At 32.7% G+C, this 21,354-nt stretch overlaps 3 protein-coding genes and 1 long non-coding RNA gene across 6 annotated transcripts; 2 read left to right on the forward strand and 2 right to left on the reverse strand.

Moving 5' to 3' along the window:
* Positions 1–188: 188 nt before the first annotated feature.
* On the reverse strand, positions 189–19,402 carry LOC121124154 (uncharacterized). 2 transcript variants are annotated; one of them, XM_071891194.1, is made up of 9 exons: positions 19,311–19,402; positions 2,835–3,003; positions 2,368–2,779; positions 2,157–2,317; positions 1,875–2,087; positions 1,600–1,814; positions 1,324–1,538; positions 781–1,253; positions 189–714 (listed from the first exon to the last, which is right to left on the reverse strand). In XM_071891194.1, the coding sequence occupies exons 2-8, from the start codon at positions 2,922–2,924 to the stop codon at positions 784–786; spliced, it is 1,776 nt and encodes a 591-aa protein (XP_071747295.1). In that variant the 5' UTR covers positions 2,925–3,003; positions 19,311–19,402; the 3' UTR covers positions 189–714; positions 781–783. The 2 variants fall into 2 exon arrangements, with proteins under 2 accessions (XP_071747295.1, XP_040575215.1); XM_040719281.2 differs by lacking the exon at positions 19,311–19,402 and adding an exon at positions 3,064–3,697.
* Positions 4,477–9,204, forward strand: Sec23 (transport protein Sec23). Of its 2 annotated transcripts, XM_040719276.2 has the most exons (7): positions 4,625–5,405; positions 5,461–6,004; positions 6,065–6,209; positions 6,966–8,126; positions 8,198–8,416; positions 8,535–8,573; positions 8,898–9,204. In XM_040719276.2, exons 1-7 carry the CDS (start codon positions 5,258–5,260, stop codon positions 8,985–8,987), a joined length of 2,346 nt encoding a protein of 781 aa, XP_040575210.1. In that variant the 5' UTR covers positions 4,625–5,257; the 3' UTR covers positions 8,988–9,204. The 2 variants fall into 2 exon arrangements, with proteins under 2 accessions (XP_040575211.1, XP_040575210.1); XM_040719277.2 differs by lacking the exon at positions 8,535–8,573 and having other exon boundaries at positions 4,477–5,405.
* On the reverse strand, positions 10,795–13,805 carry LOC121124155 (F-box DNA helicase 1). Its single transcript, XM_040719282.2, has 2 exons — positions 13,450–13,805; positions 10,795–13,368 (listed from the first exon to the last, which is right to left on the reverse strand). Exon 2 carries the CDS (start codon positions 12,549–12,551, stop codon positions 10,884–10,886), a length of 1,668 nt encoding a protein of 555 aa, XP_040575216.1. The 5' UTR covers positions 12,552–13,368; positions 13,450–13,805; the 3' UTR covers positions 10,795–10,883.
* LOC139906407 (uncharacterized) lies at positions 13,433–15,444 on the forward strand. Its single transcript, XR_011781901.1, has 2 exons — positions 13,433–13,549; positions 13,795–15,444. It is a non-coding gene; the product is annotated as an uncharacterized lncRNA (long non-coding RNA).
* Positions 19,403–21,354: the final 1,952 nt, after the last annotated feature.

Here is a 21,354-nt window from a genome sequence, read left to right on the forward strand (position 1 = left end):
TAATAACACAAATGTGGTATTCGATTTTTTTAATAAAACGAATATCTATCCATGCTTTGTTGTAGACTCTGAGTTAGTTTTCCTTTTTTAATGTACTTATGGAAATTAAGTAAGTAATATATTGATTTGTTGAAATGAAAATGGAAAACACATAATAAACTAACACTGAAATAAATAGATTAACTATATCCGTTAGAACCTGTTTAATAGCCATATACGCCGTTCAGTTTATCACAAATACATAACATAGTTTTCTTTTTCGTTCTCTTTCCTCAATTATAAATATTCAACATAGAATAGAAATGATATTACTATAGTTAATGTTATTTGATTTTTTCTTCTTTTTACTAAGCTTTCCAGGTAAAGTAATTCTCTGAAATTGATAAGAGTCGACAAATTAAGAGTTAGCAATTAAAAAAAAAATAATGGAAATCTTTCAATATTTAGATATAGTAATAAATATAAATATGCAGTGTTGCCTAATATGTTTAAAGAGTACCAATCAATTGATAGCATAAAATAATATCGAATTCCGATACTGAACAGAGGCCAGTGAAATTAAAATTATCCCTGCATTAGATGTATCTTAAATTTTTTTTTAATAACTTTAGATAAAATGTCAATTAATATTATAATATTTAGTCATTATGACATTTATGCAAAATATTGCTAGATGTATTTTTTCATTGATTAATCCAATTTAACAAGAGCAACCTAAAAAAAACAAAGAAAAATATTATTAAGAATATATTCTAAAAATAATTATGAAGATCTACTTGCCTCTCAAACCAGAACAGCGTACGCTTCGGATGCAAAAAATCGGACGTCGAAATCATTATCCTCATGTAACTGATTCAATGTTGGTTTCACTTGACTCGAAACTGTCGAGGTATTAAGTTTAGGCCCAAGAATACTTAATGTTTTAGCAACGTTGAATCGAACATTGGCGACCGTATCTGAGGCCATGCTTAAAACTGTTGGAAGCATAAGCTTTTCGGTAATTTCTGTCCCACAAGCTTCCGCCAATACATTAATACAAAATAAACAAGTCATTCTATGCAAGTAATTTTGATCTCTAGACATTGCGATGACTTTAGGGATAATTGTTTGTTGAGCCCAATCAGTTCCAAATTTTTCAACCAATTTCTTAAGGTTATTCGTTGCTGCTTCTCTAATGGCAAATACATGATCTACAAGCCAAGTCATGCAAAGTGCATTTAGTTGTTCATCGAAAAACTCGACACCCAACTGACCTATTGTAGAAAAGAGAATGAAAAATGAAAGATACTAAGATCTTATCTATTAAAATAAATTTAATCTTACCCGCTAGGAGAGGCATGTATTCAATAATAGCTAACCTAACGCGCCATTTAGCATCTTCGGCTAGTTCTACAATGGCAGGCAACAGAGATTTTGATAGCTGTTGAATTCCTATAACTTCATTCACGCAATCCAAGTTGGAAATTATGTTTAATCGAACTTCTGAACATTCGTCTTTCAATTGGGTCAAAAACAGAGGAAGAAGATATTCAATTGTGCTGAAATTGAAGGGAACACTATAAGAATGGCAGTTATAAAGGCGTACGAAGAAATAATTACTTGTTTTTTCCAAGAATGGGCGATAAACCCATAATAACTGATGCTAAAGCAGACTTAACATGCTGATTAGCGTCTCCTACTAGTTCTTTAACACATGGTAAAATGCTGTTCATGATGACTGTTTCTTGAACAGATGGATCCAAATCTTGACAAAAGTTCCTTACTTTATGAGCTGCTGCTGCTCTCACTTCAGATTCTGAATCCTTTAACAATTTCTAAAAGACACATTTTATAAAGATATGTTTATATATATAATAAAAATATAGTATACATACTTGGAACGCCGGAACAAGGTCGGCTTTAGTGATTTCTGGTCCCACAGCTTTTTGTAAGTCGGTAAATTTATCGGCAACCATAAATCGTACTCTCCAAGACTTGTCTTCAGCAGTATGTTTCAGAGTTGGCATTACAAGTTGTTCAACATCTTCAGTTTGAAGGAGAGATGAAATTGATACGCAGGCATCCACAGAGAGAAGGCGAACAGAATCCTAATTAGATGAATAAATTCCCATTTTAATGAAATGAACTAGGGAATAGTTGAATAGCATGCGACTAACCTGCTCGTCCTTAGCTAAATTAACAAACATAGGGATCAGATCAGATTTGAGATATTCTACTTCAACAACTTTAGCAAATTCCCCTAACTTGGATGATGCAGCGCGACGTACCATGGGAGTATCATCCTGACATAAACTACGGAACAAAGTTCTGAGTTCGGCTGAAATAGAATAGTAATAGGTTTGAGTGGACATGAATTGGACAAACTACCTTTGACTGCAGGTGAAGAGCGCGAGTAGCAAACGGAGAAGAGGCCACAGGCACTTGTCCTGGAAGTGAACCAATCTCCCACCGCCAGTCTTTTGACCAGAGGAACGAAATACGTTTCCAAGTCCATGGGGGAATGTTGATCTGCGATGTGTCGTAGTGATTCAACGGCTTTATCCCTCACGATCGTCTCTTCCACGATGGCCAAGCACTCCAAGGGCGGAAGGAGACAGTTCACATAGTCGGGCCCTCCCACCACGGGCGTGAAAGTCCCCAGTTGCTCCGCGAGGGCCAACAGAATCTCGTCCTCATCGTAGACCGTGTCTGTCAAAAAGGGGATCAGCTCCGAGCGGGTTCTCTCCACTCCCAAGGCCAAGGCGATTGTCGAGAGCTTTTTGATGGACGTAAGACGAAGCTGAAGGGAGAAAAGGAGTGCATCAAGGATCAGGGATTCCTCCACAATAACTTACGTGAACATCCTCATTCCGAAGTTCGTCAATTAGGACAGCAATGGGATAGAGGGGATCATCCTTCGAACTCTCGCTTTTGAAGTTCGACATCTTTCCCCAAGAAATTCTATTTCAAAAAGTGGCCTTTCGCTTTAGTAAAATAAAATCTCTTCCCCTTTTTTATTCCGAGCTACAAGAAAAAAAGAAAAGAATGAAAAGAAAGAAAAAGAGAGAAGTTCCAAGCAGCTACCAGCGGATCGCATGGAGAGAGAGAGAGAAAGAGAAAAAAGGAAGAGAAAGAAAGAAAAGAAAAACTGAGTACTAATCGCAGCAGAAGGAAATCCACACTAGAAACAGAAAGAACTCTGCCGCTTCATCATCATTCTCCGCCCAATCTGTAAATCAGCCACTACAAATACACACAGACTATAATAAAGCATAACAGAAAAAGGGAGAATCAAGAAAAAATAAGAAAAAAAAAGAGAGACAGAATCAAGGTAATAACTAATAACTCAGATTAGGGCTAGGAGGAGACTTTTCTTATAAACTACTAGCAAGCAACTGGCTAAGCTATCTTATTTAAAATCTAAAGAACATGATTTTCCTAAAGTAGAGAATAGCTTTGAAGTTCTTTAGTACTAAAATCAAATATGCATATTTTAATTTATCCAACTAAATTAATAAAGCTAATGGAATTTTAATTTGCGGCTTCTATCTTATATTATGTATTAATTACTGGCCGATATGGCATTTGATAAACTACTCCATTAAGATGACAGGAGTGCAAAGTTGCTTTCTATATTCTGTGTAAGGTTTCCACTTTGAGCCTTTATTATAACAAATGATCATATATGAACACATAGTTTAACTGAAGTCGGTAAAATGCACTAAATAATAAAATGATTTATCTCATAAATTCATTATATAATATTGGGAATACGCCTTCGCAAATGAAGGGAATTCTTCCGAAGAAAGTAATACATATCACTTTGATGAAGGGATATTACAACATTATGAGTCATAATGTTGTAATATGCCTTCATATGTTTCCCTAAGATATTATTTCCAATCATTTACCGTAAATTGCTGGGCTGTAGTCCCCACTTTGTAATAATTTATGACATTATAGATAAAAGGGATACAAATTAATTATGAATTAAAATAAATGAATGTTTATTGTCATAGGACTTTCGCTCCTGATTGTAGTATACAATATGAAAATGGTTAAAATCCCTCGTCAGAATTGGTAATATTGTTCCAGACGATTATAAACTGTCTTTTCAGGAAGTAAAGCAATTATATAACTCCTCAAACTAACTCCGACTTCTTGTCAGTCGACTCTTCTAAAAGCCTTTCTACTCTAATCAAAAAAATATAATTTTGTAATGCTAGATAAGCGGAAAAATGGACTCATTTAATGAAATGATCTTAAAGTCGTACAAAAACTTTGCAAATCATCATGGATTAAATTTAATATTTCGATTTCCTAATTAATTAATTGATAAAATAGTAGGTATAGAATGATTAATAAAGATAAAACTTCTAAAAAATATAATATTATTAATTAAACAGCGATTCAAGATTAGTTTCAAAAATTGGTAACGACATGAAAATAATCTACATTAAGATAAACATGACATGGCCTATATATATATCATATATTGTGTTATTGCATCAATACCTAGAAGACGCGTGAGCCAATAATTTTACACTAATAATTTACTGATTCCACATACGTGGATTGTATCTTTAATTGTCTGATGACTTAATACTCTAACATTACATCACCCAACCCAGTCCTACCACACTCCACCCCTTTCGTTCTCATTATCGAAACGTCAATTATGACATATTAATATGGTAGTATATTATATGTACTCTTATTCAAGACAGTTTAGGAAGAAGAAGAATCCAGTGCATGTCAGTTTTATTTAAGCGGAATGACAAGTGGATTTATACATATGTTGTGTACAAGTTGTAACTTGTATAAGCAAATTGTACTGTTCCAACAAAAAATAGGATGAATAATTTTAAGTGGAAAATTTCCAGTACTTGGGATGAGGTTGACAATCGATAAATTAATGGTGTAGTTTTTGCTTAGTTTAATACAAAGTATAATTACATATATGTTGAGACATGGAAGAGTTGTAAATACCACATAATTATAAAGGATCAAAATAAAATGATAGTATCAATGAATACTTGGTAAAATAATGTATTTCAAATTGAAGAAGTAAGAGCTGGTAACAATATATATATATATGGAAAGAGAGCGCGAGAGTGAGAGACGGAGCTGAGTGAACGCAACCTCGCTTTCAACTCACGTCACGCTGACGTGGCTTTTACATTGACGGCAAATCCTCTGATAAAAGTTCGTGAATTCCCTTCTAAATCCTTCTTTTGGGGGTAGACTGCGTTATTCCTTGAGCTAATTACTTATAATAATGACGACCTATCAAGAGTATATTCAACAAAATGAGGACCGAGACGGAATTCGACTTACTTGGAATGTTTGGCCTTCATCGCGCATTGAATCCACTCGAATGGTCGTTCCTTTGGGAGCTTTTTACACTCCTCTGAAGGAAAGATTAGGTAAAGGCTATGTTTTTATTGTTAAATTGCATTCCATTACTGTCTCTGCTTCTAGATTTGCCTCCCATTCAATATGACCCCGTCTTATGTGCTCGATCCAGCTGTAAAGCCATTTTGAATCCAATGTGCCAGGTTGACTTTCGTGCAAAATTATGGGTCTGCAATTTTTGTTTCAATCGCAACACATTCCCTCCACAGTATGCGGGGATTTCTGAGCAGAATCAACCCGCAGAACTGATTCCTCAATTCTCTACAATTGAGTACACTCTTACTCGTGCGCCAACTCTACCTCCCGTCTTCCTTTTTGTCGTAGATACATGCCTTGATGAGGAAGAGTTAAATGCACTTAAAGAGTCTCTTCAAATGTCTTTATCCTTGCTTCCTGCCAATGCTCTGGTTGGTCTTATCACTTTTGGAAAAATGGTTCAAGTTCATGAGTTAGGCTGTGAAGGAATATCCAAGAGCTTTGTTTTTAGAGGAACTAAGGACTACTCTGCGAAGCAAGTTCAAGATATGCTTGGTCTAGGACGAGGTCCAGCTCCACAGAGGATGCCACAAACAAATCAGCCTAAAACAACTCCCCAGGCACCTGTGAACAGGTATTTTAAGTTTAATTACTTCCTAGAAAATCGTTTTTAATTATTTTTGTTCCTTTAAAGATTTTTACAACCTGTTCAATCCTGTGATATGAGTTTGACGGATATTCTTGAGGAGTTGCAGAGAGATCCTTGGCCTGTTTCTCAAGGAAAACGTCCATTAAGGTCAACTGGTGTGGCTATGAGTATAGGTGTTGGGATGCTTGAGGTAAATTTATGTATAATACTCTACAGGGTCCGCGAAAATTATGTTGAATTATTTTTTAATTCGTATAAATATGCTTAAGTTGAGGGATTGTTGTTCAAAATCATGTTCTAATGGTTCTAGTTGCAACTCCTAACACGAATGTGAAGACCATGTTGATGTTTTAATAAAAATGGTTTGTGACTCATGCTAGTCACTCCTATGCAGACTTAAATCAGTTGTGAAGGCAAAAGGTGGCCTTTTTTTAATTAAATTTTGTATAGATGCTTTAATATTAACTTTGGTATTTCTGAGCATTAAGCTTTTTGCAAATCAAACAATTATGTTATTGAACCAAAAAAGAAAAAAGAAGTAGTTTCTGTGGATCCTGTATTTGCTTCATGTTTTGAAGCTACATAATTTAAAGAATATAATTGGGTACAATTAATGCTAAATTTGACAAGTAATTTAAGGTTTTTTTATATATTTGAATTTTATTTTTAATGCAATTATGAAAAATCTTATCTATAGGTGCATTTGTATACATACTCTTACGGAATATATCTTCTTTTCTTTTTTTTTACAGTAATTAAGTATGTTTATATTCATAATATAAGTGTTGAGAAGGAACTCTTAATTTCAAAGTAAATCATTTAATTACATCATTTTTTAAGTTTAATTTGATAAATTACTTGATACGCTATATTTTATCGAACCTTAAGCTCTTTTTTTTTTATTCGTAAATTTAAATTTCATACATAATTTTTGATTCATTTTTAGGCATCCTTTCCAAATTGTGGTGCTCGTATTATGATGTTTGTTGGAGGAGCATGTTCCCAAGGTCCTGGCCAAGTACTCAATGATGAATTGAAGTTCCCTATTCGCTCTCATCATGACATTGACAAGGATAATGCGAAGTATATGAAGAAAGCCACTAAACATTATGAAGGTCTTTCTGCTCGTGCTTCTCACAATGGGCATGCAATTGATATTTATTCTAATTCTTTGGATCAAACTGGTCTCATGGAAATGAAATCTTGTTGTAATCACACAGGAGGTCACATGGTTATGGGAGATTCTTTTAATTCAAGTCTTTTTAAGCAAACATTTCAACGTGTTTTCAATAAAAATGCCAAGGAAGATTTTACGATGGCTTTTAATGCTACGATGGAAGTTAAGTGCTCTCGTGAACTCAAAGTTTCTGGAGCAATCGGCCCTTGTGTGTCTACTAATAAGAAAGATAATTGTGTCTCCGACGTTGTTATTGGAATGGGAGGAACGAATGCTTGGAAGTTCTGTTCTTTATCTCCTAGTTCAACAGTAGCTTTAATTTTCGAAGTAGTAAATCAACATGGCGCCCCTATTCCCCAAGGCGGTAGAGGTTGTATTCAATTTATTACACACTATCAACATTCCTCTGGCCAGAGAAGAATAAGAGTTACGACTCTTGCTAGGAATTGGGCTGACCCTCAAACTGCCATTCAGCATATTCAAGCATCCTTTGATCAAGAAGCAGCTGCTGTCTTGATGGCTCGAATGGCTGTTTGGAGAGCAGAGACTCAGGAAGATGGTCCTGATGTTTTGCGTTGGGTCGATCGAACACTCATTCGAATTTGCCAAAAGTTTGGGGAATATCACAAAGAGGATCCAAATAGCTTCCGTCTTCCTGATAACTTTACACTTTATCCTCAATTTATGTTCCATCTTCGCCGTTCGCAGTTTCTCCAAGTGTTTAATAATAGTCCTGATGAAACTTCATTTTATCGTCTTTGTTTAATGCGTGAAGATTTGACACAATGCTTGATTATGATTCAACCCATTTTGTATGCTTATACATTTAATGGTCCTCCGGAGCCGGTTCTACTTGATACATCATCAATCCAACCTGATAGAATACTCCTTATGGACACATTCTTTCAAATACTTATTTTTCATGGAGAGGTAAGACATCATCCCATATAAGGAAGTTTGCATGTACATTACATAAGTTTATATTCTTTTACCGAAAACAGAATGTTGCTCAATGGAGAAATTCAGGATATCATAATTTGCCCGAATATGAAAATTTTAAAAATCTTTTAGACGCCCCTGTTTCCGACGCATCAGAAGTTCTTCAAACACGTTTTCCTGTTCCACGTTATATTAGTACAGAGCAAGGTGGCTCTCAAGCTAGGTTTCTTCTTTGTAAAGTCAACCCCTCGTTAACACATAACAACGCTATGTATGGCTCGGTAAGTTTTAAAGATAATCTATAAAAATGATTCAATAATTATTATTGAGTAATAAGGGGATACCCATAAGATTGTTTTTACTCATTCATTTATATCATATTTATGATCATTTAAATAGGAGGCTGGTGTTTCCATGTTTGGAGGAGGAAATGCATCGGTAAATAAGTTTTGAATAATGGTCTTAGGGTGTTCTATTCCTCTTTCTATTTTTATGTACAATATCTTATTTTTAAGGGTTAAGGTCATAAAAACATTTCGAAAATCAAAATTTTAAATGTGAACTCTTTATATACATACTTTTTCTCTTGTATTTTATAAAAAAAATTTATAATCATATGTACATATATATATATATAAACGCATCTCTATTTTTGTCGTTGGGTTATTGGTTTTCGCTAATTAGCTATTGGGACACGGTTTCCTTTTTTCCGTGTATGACCACAGAAGTGTAATAAATGTATATCTTTTTTATTTAATCTAGGATGGAGGTGCTCCAGTTCTCACAGACGACGTAAGCCTGCAAGTGTTTATGGAACATCTGAAAAAGTTATCTGTGTCTGCCCAAAGTTAAATTAAAGTTTTCGTGGAAGATAATTGCTATTATTGATTTATTAATTAATCTTTATTATTATTTTTTCTTATTTGTGAAATTTTAGATAAAAAAAAACAACAACTCACTATTGTTAGAAAAAAAACCAGAAGATTTTATTATGATATTGTTTTGATCAATAAAAATGATCTTGAATAATTTAAACATATTTCTTAGAATACATCTTATTTGAAAAACATGTTGACTGAAAAAGAAAGAAATTATTTAACTTTTTGTTCGATAATAGTTATTTGATCAGAATATTTATTTATTAGCACTTTGAATATCAGAATGAGATTTCCGTAGGTCCAAGCAATAATCTTAACCTTTTTTATCTCTTAATTTGATTTTTTCTCACATTAATAAAATTATCCATATTTGACAAATAATGTTAGATTCTACGTTTACAAGTGCAACATACATTTTAGTTATGAATTTGTTTATTTTGAAAACTTGATTCGCATTGCTACACTTTTCCTTTGGATCTACAATTTAGTATCACCTGCCAACATATTTTTCTACTTAGAATATGCCTCGAAGTTTGTCTGATGAAGAAATTGCCGACGATAGGTACACTTCTGAATTAGAAAATGAAGACAGTTCTAAGAAGAGGAAATTATTAAAGAATATCTTTAAAAAGCGGAGTAGTATAGTAGTTTTGGCTCTTGGAGGGGTTCTAACACTATTAATAATAATAATTTCATCAATTACTGCCATTCATCGAGTAGATCAAGGGAATGTTGGCGTGTACTACAGGAATGGAGCCTTACTGTATCAGGTATTTATATTTATCTTCTGGATTAGGTTCTTTTTCAAACATACAAGTAAATAAAAAAAGCTAATAAATAATATTTTAGGTAACGGATCCTGCAATTCATTGGATGCAACCATTTTTTACAACGGTTTCGCAAATACCTGTAATACCTAAAAAAAAAGTCCTACACCCAATGATTTGTATTACACGAGATGGAGTAAAAAATGTTTTTCGCGACACTAATGTCATTTCATCTATTGAAAAAATAAGGCCATTGAATTTGTTCGCAATTTCTCCGTCAAATTTAAATAAATTCTAATATACGACCATATGAATGAAGCCCTTCAAAACTTTTGTGCAAATCACTCAATTGATGAAGTATATAACACAATTTTTACATATTAGGGATTACATCAATCAGAGTCTCCATGAACATCTTATGAACTTTGCTCCACAAGGCGTAAAAGTCTGGAATCTCTTTTTATCAAAACCTGAAGTACCCCCTGCCATAGCCTCAAATTATCGAAAGGTCTAAACTGAATGGACACAACAGCTTGTAGCTCAAGAAAAATAAAATGAAGATATAATTATAAAAAATACTGAAAGACTCAAGTCTCTCATAAAAGTAGAGACTGAAAAAGAAGTAATTAATTATATAACTACATTGAACCAATACTATTTAAAAACACCTAAGTTATTATGATATTTATATTTTGAAACTTAAGGTTCAGAAAGTTGAGATTGCAAAGGGAATAGAAAAAGAAGAGGGTAAGAGAAATATAACCTGGATTGATTTTCTGAAATTTGGGAAGAAAAACTAAGAATTCAGGCGGAGACAAGTATATATGTTAAAGAGCCAGAAGCAAAATCAAATCAACTTTTATTGACAGATCAATATTTAAAGTTGCAACTCATCAAAAGTATTGCAAATACAACTAAAATGTATTTGCCTGAAGTAGACAATTTGTTCCAACAATTAATAGGTAAACTTTTAGAAGGGAATACTTGATTGAGAAATGAGAATACCGTAAAATGTTCTTTGATAAAAACTAATGATAATATATATATATATATTTTTTAATAAAAAAAGTTGAAAATATGCTTGTATTAACTATCACTTGAATTCAAATATTTTCCTCGTAATTCCGAAAGGCCTCGTTTTGGTTGTTTCTTAAATTTAAATCAGGAATAAAAGTGTCAAAATGCGTTGTTATTTTATTATAATCTTCTGTTTTAGGACCGAGTAGAAATCTGAATAATCGATTGTTCATGTCGTGTGTAATCACATTTGTTGAAGTCAATGGATCTGATCCAGTGAATTTAAATTTCCTGAAAGGAGATACAGAACAATAGGTACAAACATAGCTGTCACAATTTCGAATCCCGCCGGATAAAGAAATTTCATGCAATACTAAGTTATTACCGTCAATTTTATTGTTACAACGTATGCAATTAGCATACATTTGAGATATATCACAAGATATGCGAGTAAAGAAGTAATTGCAACTTCCTAGCAAACAATAAACGAATTTTGTGAGGATGAGAGTCTTTTTGGCACGAGTTATAGCAACATACAATAAGTTTTTTTCATCATCTGGTATATGTTTATTTACTTTTAATCCTTTCAATACTTCTCCAAAATCATCCAAAATATATACAGAATCCCATTCTAGGCCTTTGGACAGATGAGCAGTTGTAAAAACAAAGTCTGCATTTGCTTCATTATGGAAACATCTTTTTTTTATTTTTTCTAAAATTCTACGGAAATTTGGTACATCATAACAATTGACAAGAGATATAAGGCTTTTAAGTTGATGGTCGTTGGACTGATTAGCAAAAATTTCAAGACTAGAAATGGACCGAAACCTTTTATATTTAGTCATTCGATTAAATTTTTCTTCACGTAGATAGAGTAGATTCTTATATTCAACTAAAAGTTTATCACCACCAATGATACAACCCTTTACCTCATCATCTGATTCGCAAATACGTCGAACAATTTCCTGGAATACTCCTCCATTAGTGCGACCAATAATTGTAACTGGACCAACCACATCTTTATCAGATCCAACCAACATATCCCTATTCCTTCCACCAACAAGTGTTCTCTCATCATTTTTCTTGAGGTGCTCTAAGCAACAATTAGCTACAAAAGCTATTTCAGGTCCAAAACGAAAGCTCTGAGTCAATGAAAATTTCTTAGACGATTTAAATTCTTTTAGTAAATTAACGGCTCCCCTAAAGCTATAAATCTGTTGATTTGGGTCGCCAACAATTACTTTGGCCGTGCTTTGATGATTGATGATATCTAACATTGTAGGATTTATATCTTGAGCTTCGTCAATCAAAAGTACATCATGTGAAACTATGGTTTGTAGATTTGGCTGCCTCAACTGCCATAATTTTAGATAACCGTCGTGAGTTATGGGCACTGAAGTGTTCTTCTGGTGAATCATTGCTTCCCATACCTTTTTTGAATAACTAAGAATGATTTCTCTTTCATAAATTGGAATCGTTTCTTCTATTTCCCAATCAGCTTTTTCAATTACCCATCTGGAGGGTACATTCTCTATACTGAGTTCCATATCGGAAGAATTCATAAATCGATTGAGCGTTTCAACAATTTGCCCCGACCGAAGATATAAATTAGTTTTTTCCTCAATCAAACCACTTTCCAGAATATTTTGAGCTTTGAGTGATGGAACAAGTTTGTGACGGTACGAAACACCCACTTTTGAAAATGCCATGGAGTGCACAGTTTTACACATAACATTTTCTTTGGGAAACATCATAGAAGCTGTTTCTTGAGCTTTTTATTGAACACAATTAGTAAAAAATATTTACAAGGGTATTTTTGGGTTAGTTGTAAAAGTGTGGTTGATTTTCCGGTACCAGCCAGAGCCTCGATTTTAATTACATCTCTGTCTGCAAGACTGTGATTAATAATTCTCATCTGCTCGACTGTTGGCCTTTTTAAGTTTTTATTGCTTGTAATCTCCGATTCCAATGAGGTATGTTGATCTATTCTGCGTTTTTTTGGGAGAATGCTCCTTACTGGTAGAATAGTCTGGGGCATCATTTTCACTAAAATAAAGGGCATGGAATAAATTATAGCCGTATCGAGGAGGGATTTTTTTGAATCTTTGTGCCACTAAGAGCCAAGTAGCTAAACAATAATATAGTTCTGAAAAGGAAAGAGATAACTGAATGATTGAATGGATGCTCCAGACATCAGGAGCTATAAGAGCAAGTACAATAGCAATTACAGCGTTGTGAGAAGCCACATCTAATAATTCGAATCGATCTGCAAGTTTTTCCTTAATAAAATTGTAATTCCTAACATGTTGAATCTCGATAAATGATGCAGAATGGAACTCAAGGGAAACAAATTCAAGGATCCAGGGGAGAAAGGTCTCTGAAGACCAAGGTATATCCATTTGGAATTCATTATCAAACATTAAAGAAGAATCCTGAACGATAATTTGTGCATGAATGGACGATGAAAGAATTTCTTGATGTTCTATTAAAAGATATTCAACTCTTTTCATTCCAGACTCATGGTATATTTTGAATTGAAAATATAACTTTCTCCATGGAATGAATCCAGATCTACGAACACATTAAATTAATAATTAATAAAAAAGTATGTTCAAGTAACATATACTAATATATAATAGTGTTGAATGATACCTTGAAGTAATGTCTCTCCAATTATGGCAAACCAAAGCGACGTTGTGAAGAATTTCTGGCAAGGAAAGATGTCGAAAAATCCTTTCTAATATCTCTGGGGGTAAGTTTTCCATGGATGAACATTAAACTCAAAAATTCATCTGGTATTCAGTATTACTTGTCTTTTTATATAAATACATTAACATACGATAGTACTAATTGAATTATAATTTATTAGTAATAATTATTAATAATGCAATTTATTATGTTATAAATAATAAATATTAATTATAAGTAACGGGTATATACTCTTATTAATTAGTGATAAACTAGCAATTTACTTGCATAATATTTATTATTTTATAGTTCTATTATATAATACTAAAATACAAAAGTCAGCTGACTGATACAAGATACAACCACTTTTTGGCTCACAAAACCTACGGACCCTAGTGCGAATGAAGCAATCAACAGATGAAGGGAGATGAGAGAAGAAAGGAGTTGGAATTCCGTGGAAAGGCATTTCATTCATGCTCATTTGGATGGATCTCTCCTATGGAGTAATATAATATATGGATCCACATCCCACCATCCTTCCCGTTGCTATGAATTTCCAATATTCACGCCTTTCTATACTCTCTTCAATGTCATGGTCGGTTCAAGAGATCTCGACTCTTAAGGTGAGATCCTATGAACATGTGCTTCAATCTGTGGATCTTTTCTCCTTTAATGGAAGGATCGTTAATTGTGCAGGTGCATCTTCATATCAAGATATATGATAATGACCTCTGATCTCGTTAATCATAGTCCCTATACATTGATAAATTCCCACAGATCTTTCTACGGAATCATCGTATACTTATACACATAAGAACTAAGGAGTTTCATAAAACCACAGAATAATCCAGTGAAATTCTCAGTGAAGAAAAGAGAGAGAGATCTCATCCTCCATCCACAGCTCTTTCTTTGAAATTCTTGAAAGTCAACTCTGCTTCGTCTCCTTCTCTAAGAATACTTTACACTAATTGGAGTCTTTCAGTGTCCTTGATGTATATAACCCAAAAATCACTCATCTCAATCACATTTTAAGTTGGACTTCGTTATATACGGTGGATACGAATAAATATATAACCTGGACACTTCAAGCTCACGCCTGATTTCTTTATTACTTGTGAGTCTCTTAACTCTTTTGTCATTGGAAAACAAGTGGAAGATGACTCTAGACTCGAGAAGATAATGTACTCAATGAGATAATCTGCAAATGATATTCTATTGTGCTGTTATAAATAAATAGTTTATTGGAACTGCTAAGTGATTATGTGTAAAAAAATATACATATAAGAACCTCTTAACTTCTTTCGGAATATCTGAATGCAATTGCAATTCCCAAACTTATTGAGTCAGTAATCTTCTTCCAAACAACCAAATTACTTGTTACCATTTTGGAATATAACTCCCGCAAAGATCTAAGATCTCTACACAAATAAATAAATTATTAAATGTTTGCCATACTAGCTAATTATCAATTGTATTGATTGAAAAAATAATAGTGTCAATGATATTCATCAAAATTTACATTCCCTGTGTGTTCTCCGTTATTTTTTTTTTTTATATAATTGATTCATTTGGTTTTATTCTGGACATGCAGATACTATTTTGTAATTGAGATTCATTTTAGGCGAGTAGAGATTTCAAATTCATAAGAACAAATTCAAAAATGGCGCACCTCATATTTTGTAGGTCGTTAACGACAATTTTTACTTTTTTTTTAGTCATACCTTTTTTTATAAGATACATTAGAAGAATAACTAGGGGTTTATTTACAAATTTTGAAACTATTAAATCCATTTTTTATTTATAAACTATCATTTCGATATGAGTTAGGCTTTATGAAATTTTTTTGTTAAGACAATAATTAAGTCTCTTTTGTAAATCGTTTATAACTTGTGTCCAGTGTATAAATATATTTGTGAAAAAAAAAAAAAAAAGGTAATGATAATATATAAATGTTAGTTATATTTATAGTTGATAATATTGTAGAGAAAAACGCGTGCGAGGAGGAGGGGGGAAAAAAACATATGGTATCATTGTTTAAAATACTGATGTGATTATCATCTGCCTGCTTTATTATGATTTTTGAGGGTATAACTAATGTATTAGCAAAATGTTTAATGAAGATATACTACGTATAGTTGACTTCGACGTTTTTTATCCGTTACAGTATATTTGAAAACGTCACACTCCATGAAATTGTAATTCATTATGAACCTTATTCTTAGAATAATAGCTAATGAAACGACAAAGTAGAGTATTTGAAATATATTTGAAGCTCAAAGTTTAAAAAAGAAGGCTGTAATTAAATATAATCTACATACTAAAAAATAAACCATTAAACAGTTAAGTTAAATATACAGAATTAAACAATTAAAATCATATAACTATTAATAATAATAAATACAGAATATTGAAATAATAGATTGATCCAAATAATATTTTCTTGTTCTGACATCGGAATTCAGTTAAATGTCATAACTTTAGGTTGCAATACACAAGCGAGACGTGGAGTTTAATCAAAAAGATAATCACCCCTCTTCTTCATGTGGAAGTTGCTATATACAATTGTGCACAGGATAGATATATCTCTACCGATGAGATCTAACTAATTATTAATAATAAAGTAAATGTCAAAATCATAAAATTAGACAATAAATATACTAATAAAATATTTTTATAAATAAATTCATCGTAAAGATTTAGAGCAAAAGCTAATTATGTAGTAATGTCCGGCGATATTACTCCCCATTAAGAGCATCAAAAAAGATTTTTCCCCGTTATTTAGGTATGCTTTTATAACAACATACTATTATCATGATGGATATACACAATTGTTAATTATAATGCAACACCCAATGTAACTACCCTCGTTGTTGTGACCATTTAAACAGTTGTTTTTGCCTTTTATGAGTTTTCTGAACACCATTTCTTGGAGCCCATCAACCATAGCTAAGCCTTTAGTGATAAAAAAGTAATATTTATTGACTATGTAATATTGGAAAACCTAATTATCATACCCAAGTCTTAAAGCGAAGTAAGTAGTCTCAGACAAACTAGTTGCAAACCATCCAAAGCTACTACCCCCGTTGTTGTGACCATTTAAGCAGTTGTTTTTGCCCTTTACTGAGTTGTGTATCATAATTCTTGATACGTTTAGCTAAAATAGAATCATATTTTATGGTTAGATTTAAAAAAAAAATTGAATACTTACTGTGAGATAGTACAAAATTCAGAGTTCCATTTCGATATTCGTAAATACTTTTTACTGATAACTTGATCGTCATTTGGTGTGGATGACTCAAAACATTTTATATGTATTTCTATATATGACATCAGTACCAACATCCTCCATTAATTTAATGATGGTTCCTCGGGAACCAATATGTTTACCCTTGTATTTCTCCATAAATTTTTGAACAATGATTAGATGGATAGGTTATATTACATGCAATAAGCATCGTTGTTAGATCAAAGTTAAAGTCTGACTTGATGTATTCATCGTCAAATTGATTTTATAGATGAATATCCATACTCTTGTTATGAGATGAGGATAATGAGTGGCGTGTAATTCTAGACAGGGGACTAAAGGCACATTTATATCGACAAATCCGACAAACCATCTGTTTCTCATCCGGTAAGTATTTTCCAAATTCCTGGGCCTCCATTTTCATAAATCCAGACAGAAGGCGACGTCATTTTGGGGATTTTATTCAGTTCTCTATCGACTATCACCATCTCATATTATATTAATATTGAATAATAAAGGCGGGAATGATAACGTTCATGATTGATAGAAGAAGATGTATATTATTTAATCAATGATGCCATAAGTAATTCTTCTTTTCTCCTCGCACGCTTTTCTATTCTTACCAAAATTATCACCCTTAGTTATAACTATAGTTGATAATATTGTAGAGAAAAACGCGTGCGAGGAGGAGGGGGAAAAAGACATATGGTATCATTGTTTAAAATACTGATGTGATTATCATCTGCCTGCTTTATTATGATTTTTGAGGGTATAACTAATGTATTTATTAGCAAAATGTTTAATGAAGATATACTACGTATAATTGACTTCGACGTTTTTTATCCGTTACAGTAGATTTGAAAACGTCACACTCCATGAAATTGTAATTCATTATGAACCTTATTCTCAGAATAATAGCTAATGAAACGACAAAGTAGAGTATTTGAAATATATTTGAAGCTCAAAGTTTAAAAAAGAAGGCTTTAATTAAATATAATCTACATACTAAAAAATAAACCATTAAACATTTAAGTTAAATATACAAAATTAAACAATTAAAATCATATAACTATTAATAATAATAAATTATAAATACAGAATATTGAAATAATAGATTGATCCAAATAATTTTTCTTGTTCTGACATCGGAATTCAGTTAAATATGTCATAACTTTAGGTTGCAATACACAAGCGAGACGTGGAGTTTAATCAAAAGATAATCACCCCTCTTCTTCATGTGGAAGTTGCTATATACAATTGTGCACAGGATAGATATATCTCTACCGATGAGATCTAACTAATTATTAATAATAAAGTAAATGTCAAAATCATAAAATTAGACAATAAATATACTAATAAAAAATTTTATAAATAAATTCATCGTAAAGATTTAGAGCAAAAGCTAATTATGTAGTAATGTCCGGCGATATTACTCCCTATTAAGAGCATCAAAAAGATTTTCCCCGTTATTTAGGTATGCTTATATAACAACATACTATTATCATGATGGATATACACAATTGTTAATTATAATGCAACACCCAATGTAACTACCCTCGTTGTTGTGACCATTTAAACAGTTGTTTTTGCCTTTTATGAGTTTTCTGAACACCATTTCTTGGAGCCCATCAACCATAGCTAAGCCTTTAGTGATAAAAAGTAATATTTATTGACTATGTAATATTGGAAAACCTAATTATCATACCCAAGTCTTAAAGCGAAGTAAGTAGTCTCAGACAAACTAGTTGCAAACCATCCAAAGCTACTACCCCCGTTGTTGTGACCATTTAAGCAGTTGTTTTTGCCCTTTACTGAGTTGTGTATCATAATTCTTGATATGTTTAGCTAAAATAGAATCATATTTTATGGCTAGATTTAAAAAAAATTGAATACTTACTGTGAGATAGTACAAAATTCAGAGTTCCATTTCGATATTCGTAAATACTTTTTACTGATAACTTGATCGTCATTTGGTGTGGATGACTCAAAACATTTTATATGTATTTCTATAAATGACATCAGTAACAACAACCTCCATTAATTTAATGATGGTTCCTCGGGAACCAATATGTTTACCCTTGTATTTCTCCATAAATTTTTTGAACGTAGATGATTAGCAATGGATAAGGTTATATTACATGCAATAAGCATCGTTGTGAGATCAAAGTTAAAGTCTGACTTGATGTATTCATCGTTCACTTGATTTTATAGATGAATCTTGTTATGAGATGAGGATATTGAGTGGCGTGTAATTCTAGACAGGGGACTAAAGACACATTTATATCGACAAATCCGACAAACCATCTGTTTCTCATCCGGTAAGTATTTTCCAAATTCCTAGGCCTCCATTTTCAGAAATCCAGACAGAAGGCGACGTTATTTTTTGCATTTTATTCAGTTCTCTATCGACTATCACCATCTCATATTATATTAATATTGAATAATAAAGGCGGGAATGATAACGTTCATGATTGATAGAAGAAGATGTATATTATTTAATCAATGATGCCATAAGTAATTCTTCTTTTCTCCTCGCACGCTTTTCCATTCTTACCAAAATTATCACCCTTAGTTATATTACTTTGTATTATTCCTCCACGCCTTCTCTTCCTTTCTCTTGGTCGTCCTGGATTCATCTGATTCAATAGATTGTGTCTAGCAACCTCGTCATTAGACACAGCATAAACAAAAGACCAAAATCTTTTGCGTGAAACAAATTAAAAAAAAAGAGTTCCGTTTTCACTTTGTCTACGTGGGAAAATTGTAAACTCCACAACACGTATTAAAGCTTCTCTTGATGAAGTTTTGCTACGATACGCTTCGTCTAACGTCGTATCTTAATCCTACTTTAGTTAAAATCCAGTGGTGGAGTTGCAGATACGTCACAAGCGATCGGATGAACCATTTGCCATTTTTCATAACAGTAGGAGTTTTGAATTATGAGAGCAAGAATCGATTCCCTATCATTATCAGACAGTGATTCTGTTGAAGGTTCCGAAGATGATATGGGATATAAGAGCTTCTTAACATCATCTTCGGATTAAAGCTTTTTAAGCATTTCATAAGGGAGATTTGATGATGGCAAATTAACTTAAGAGTTTTGAGCATTATGATGACTTAATCTGTGTCTTCTGAATCATTGTCACTCTGGAGGATGGCTGGTGCTCCAAATAGATGGTACATACCCAGAAGATGATAGGCCACTTTATCGCCTCTATTAAAATACAATCTTCTGCAGCTCTGTTCTTGGTTAAGTTTGATACTTGTACATAATACGAGGTCAACTTGGTTTATTGCCTGATGTCTGGAAGACTCTCTTAATTTCATATTCAATAAATATGTGATCATTAGATTTAATACATCATATTCTTATAACATTTATAGAAAATTTGTGCAACATAACCTTTTTTCAGTTACACAGTTTGACAAGTGAGCGTCACCTAGTGGGGTATAATTTATAAAGTACATCATGTTAGTATTGTTGGTGCCGGCCATTTTGGGAGCCTGAACAGCCATGTTGAAAACAATGAAACCCCTTTTTTCATTAATAATAATATAAACACAAGTATGTTGAAATAAATTTTGTTTGTTTTTGTTAGTGAGCGCTCGACCGATTAAAGTACTCATCAGTAGTGATGAAAATCGTGTTTATTTTGGGAATATTAATAAAAAACGAAAAACATCATAGTAATCCAATCAATTTGAAGAATGTTTTGAGGAGAGCAGCTTAGCTTTAAGGAAGTTTCATTAAATTAGCTGCAAGCAGCTATGAGATGAGAGAAATAAACACATATCCCGCTCCGTATCTAGCAATGGTATAGGCAATGACAACGATTTTGATCCTCAATTCAACTCCGCGTACAACAGGAATTTACACATATAACTCTACAACAAATCCTCTTTCTGTCTTCCATACACTATTGATGACTTTATTAGAATTAATTGACTTATTGTTCGTTCTTCAAGAATAATTATAATAGCCTTGGAAAATATAAAATCATCTGCACATTGTAATAACAAAAGAGTGCGACCTCCAAATTTCTTATTTTTCTTAACCTATAATTATAATTAACAAATAATGCGGTCCCTACGCCACATTAAAAAATTACCCTTTTTTATTTTTCAATTTGTCCCTCCTATTGTAATATGCTGCCTCTTGAAATATTCGATGTTATGGGAACCATTGCGCTCTTGGCTCTCCTATAAATAAGGTTGATAATTTTGATAAGAATACAAAAGCGTGCGAGGAGAAGAGAAGAAATACTTATGGCATCATTGATTAAATAATATACATCTTCTTCTATCAAGAACGTTATCATTCCCGCCTTTATTATTCAATATTAATATAATATTAGATACTGATAGTCGATAGAGAACTGAATAAAATGCCTAAAATAACGTCGTCTTCTGTTTGGATTTCTGAAAATGAAGGCCTAGGAATTTGGAAAATACTTACCGGATGAGAAACAGATGGCTTGTTGGATTTATCGATATAAATGTGCCTTTAGTCCCCTGTCTAGAATTACACGCCACTCATTATCCTCATCTCATAACAAGAGTATGGATATTCATCTATAAAATCAAGTTAACGAGGAATACATCAAGTCAGACTCTAACTTTAATCT

Source organism: Lepeophtheirus salmonis, chromosome 9, assembly GCF_016086655.4.
Source record: "Lepeophtheirus salmonis chromosome 9, UVic_Lsal_1.4, whole genome shotgun sequence".
Taxonomy (NCBI): domain Eukaryota; kingdom Metazoa; phylum Arthropoda; class Copepoda; order Siphonostomatoida; family Caligidae; genus Lepeophtheirus; species Lepeophtheirus salmonis.